Source organism: Nannochloropsis gaditana (assembly GCF_000240725.1).
Source record: "Nannochloropsis gaditana CCMP526 unplaced genomic scaffold scaffold1043, whole genome shotgun sequence".
NCBI lineage: Eukaryota > Eustigmatophyceae > Eustigmatales > Monodopsidaceae > Microchloropsis > Microchloropsis gaditana.
In genome coordinates, this window is record NW_005802910.1 from 1 (window position 1) to 2,659 (window position 2,659).

At 57.8% G+C, this 2,659-nt stretch overlaps 1 protein-coding gene across 1 annotated transcript; it reads left to right on the forward strand.

Moving 5' to 3' along the window:
- Positions 1 to 1,473: 1,473 nt before the first annotated feature.
- NGA_2010700 (adp-ribosylation factor) lies at positions 1,474 to 2,659 on the forward strand (the record flags this gene model as incomplete). Its single annotated transcript, XM_005852625.1, has 1 exon — positions 1,474 to 2,659. A coding segment is annotated over exon 1 (687 nt), but the record flags the coding sequence as incomplete, so codon positions are not given.

A 2,659-nucleotide genomic window follows, 5' to 3' on the forward strand; every position in this document is an offset into this window, starting at 1 on the left:
TGCAGTCCCTCCGTTATGCCCACATCAACCTCCTCGCCGACCTTTTTCGGCGTCAGCACGCGCCCCTCGCCTTTTCCCGGCCGCGCCAAAAAGAGGGAGACGGCGCCAAAGCCAGTCTCCCGCACTTCCTCCACCACCAAGCCCCCCTCCTCCATCAGCGCCACGAACTCCTCGGGGCTGGGGAACTCCAAAATGCTCCGTCGCAAGTGCACGTATTCGTCCTTGAGGCCCGTGAAAAAAGCGCCGAGAAAAGGGGCACCGTACCGGACCATAAATTCCGCGACCCACCGCAACGGCCCTGCCTGGGGCAACTGGAACTCCAAGATGCCAACCCTGGAGGCGGGGGACTTCTTCAGCACTCGGGCCATCTCTTTCAAGGCAGACAGGCGGTCCTCCACGTTTCGGATCCCAAAGGACATGCTGATTTTGTCCACGGAATCGGAGGCCACCTCCCCCATGGCTTGGGCATCGCCCAAGGTCAATCTCACCAGCGAGTCCAGCCCTTTCGCCGCAATTTTCTCCTCACCAATGCGGAGCATCCCCGCTGATGGATCGATGCCCCACACCTGTCCCCCCGTCCAGTTCCGTGCGAGGAATGCTTCGGCGGCCAAGACCGCCACGTCGGCGGTGCCCGTGGCCAGGTCCAACACCTTGTCTCCTTCCTGCAACTCCAACCCTTCGATCAAAAACCAACGCCAGCTTTGATCCAGTCCTAAGCTCATTAATTTATTCATTCTATCGTAGTGTTTGGCAACAGCGTCGAACATGAGGCCTGATCCGAGAGGTGCCCTTGCCTCCCTCTCGCTCGAGCCCTCCCCTCCCGTCATCTTCAGTTGGACTTCAAAAGCCACCCATATGCCTCCTGCCAATGCCAGTAGCCCCATCAGCAAATAAATATAATTTAGAAATCTCCATGCCTTCGGAAGTGCTGCGGTACTCTTGTTCATCACTGCTTTAGGTTTCCTTCCTCCTTTGCCCGCCCCCCTTGGACTGGGAGAAGAGGCCGGACCGCTGAGATCTCCATTAGCGCTGCTTCGACGTCTGCTTCGCACCGGGGTCGTGGGAACACCGCCTGGCGACGAGGCCTTACTCCGCGTCGTGACCATGACTGGTAAGAACCTGCGCCGGGCTATGTGTGTGTTGAGGAGGGCGGGTTCAAGATGGGCATACGTTGTCTACGAAGATATCTTGCCTCGGACGACAAGCAAGTCCTTCTTGTTTTTCCCCGAAGCAGAAGGTTGGACACAAATGATCCAGGCGGGACACATGGCCCACAACCTAGCACAGTGTCTGCTCTCTGCTGCCGCATGATGGCCATGACCTCGTGGGGTGGCATTTCTCTGCCTGTTTCCATGGGGCGCGGGAGCCCTCAAGCATCCGGCGAGCGGGCGACAACTCTCCTCCTGGGCCATGCCGCATCTGACAAAGGAGATCTTGACCTCATGCCTCGGACGCCAACTTCCCCACACCTGCACAGGTACCTCTCACATAGTCCTTATTCGGGTGAAAATGCTTTGCTTGGAGAGGAGGTGTGGAGGAAAGGAGCTTTAGAACATTGGCGGGCATACCAAGTAGGGGGGGAGGAACAGCAGCAGCAGCCCTGGAAGTGATTTCTCTTCCTGAGCCCACGCGACGTGCTGTTGGTTCCTCCTGATCTGTGCAACTGTGTCTCTTGATATTTTGCGAGTTAATTATAAAATAATTCGGGGAAATTTTGTCTAATTGTGCGGCAGTGGCTTCAAACAAATTACATTCCGGAGCAGCCAAGGCCCGGACGCCAGTTGGGCCACGCCTGAGCGAGGAAGGCCCCCGCCTTTATTCCCGCTCTCCTTCCGCTCAGGGTTGCTTCATAGCCATCTGACGTCTTTAAAAGGGGCAGGCTTTCGGGTGGGGGTTGGTGGAGGGGCGTCAAAATTCAAAACGCTGGAACACAGCTTGACGGCTTGTTTGACGACTCATCATCAGCTGGAGCATGGGTCAATTATGTACCCGCCTGGCCGAGCTGGTCTCCCGCCGGACCGAAAAACGTGTGGTTCTCCTGGGACTGGACAATGCCGGTAAAACTACCTGCGTGTACCGGCTTCTGCTCGGGAAAAAAGTGGACACGGTACCCACGGTTGGCTTCAACAGCGAAGAGGTGCGCTACCAACGTTGCAATTTCATTATGTGGGACATAGGGGGCCAGGCTAAAATTCGAAAGCTCTGGAAGCACTACGTGGAATCGGCGGACGCCTTGATCTTCGTGGTGGACGCGCAAGATCGAGCGCGCCTGGCGGAGGCCCGGTCGGCCTTTAAACGGATGCTTCGCTACAAGACTTTGAAGAACACCGTCCTGCTCATCCTGGCCAACAAGATGGATTACGAGCATGCCATGTCCTCGGCCGAGATCGTCCACGGTTTGGACGTGAAAAGAGTAGTGGGGAGGCGTCCCTGGTGGGTCCAAGAGACTTGCGCCATCTCGGGGCAGGGGCTGAGGGAGGGGATGGACTGGTTGCTCCAAACCTTGGAAGGGCACAGCACGGACAGCCGAGGTGGTGGGAGCGAGGAGGGCGCGGGGGAGGTGAAAAAGGAGGAGGAGGAAGCAGACATAGGCCAAGACGGGGTGCCAAACTCCTCCCTCCCTGCGGTCCCGACCGGATGCGTATGCTGCGGGTGCCGG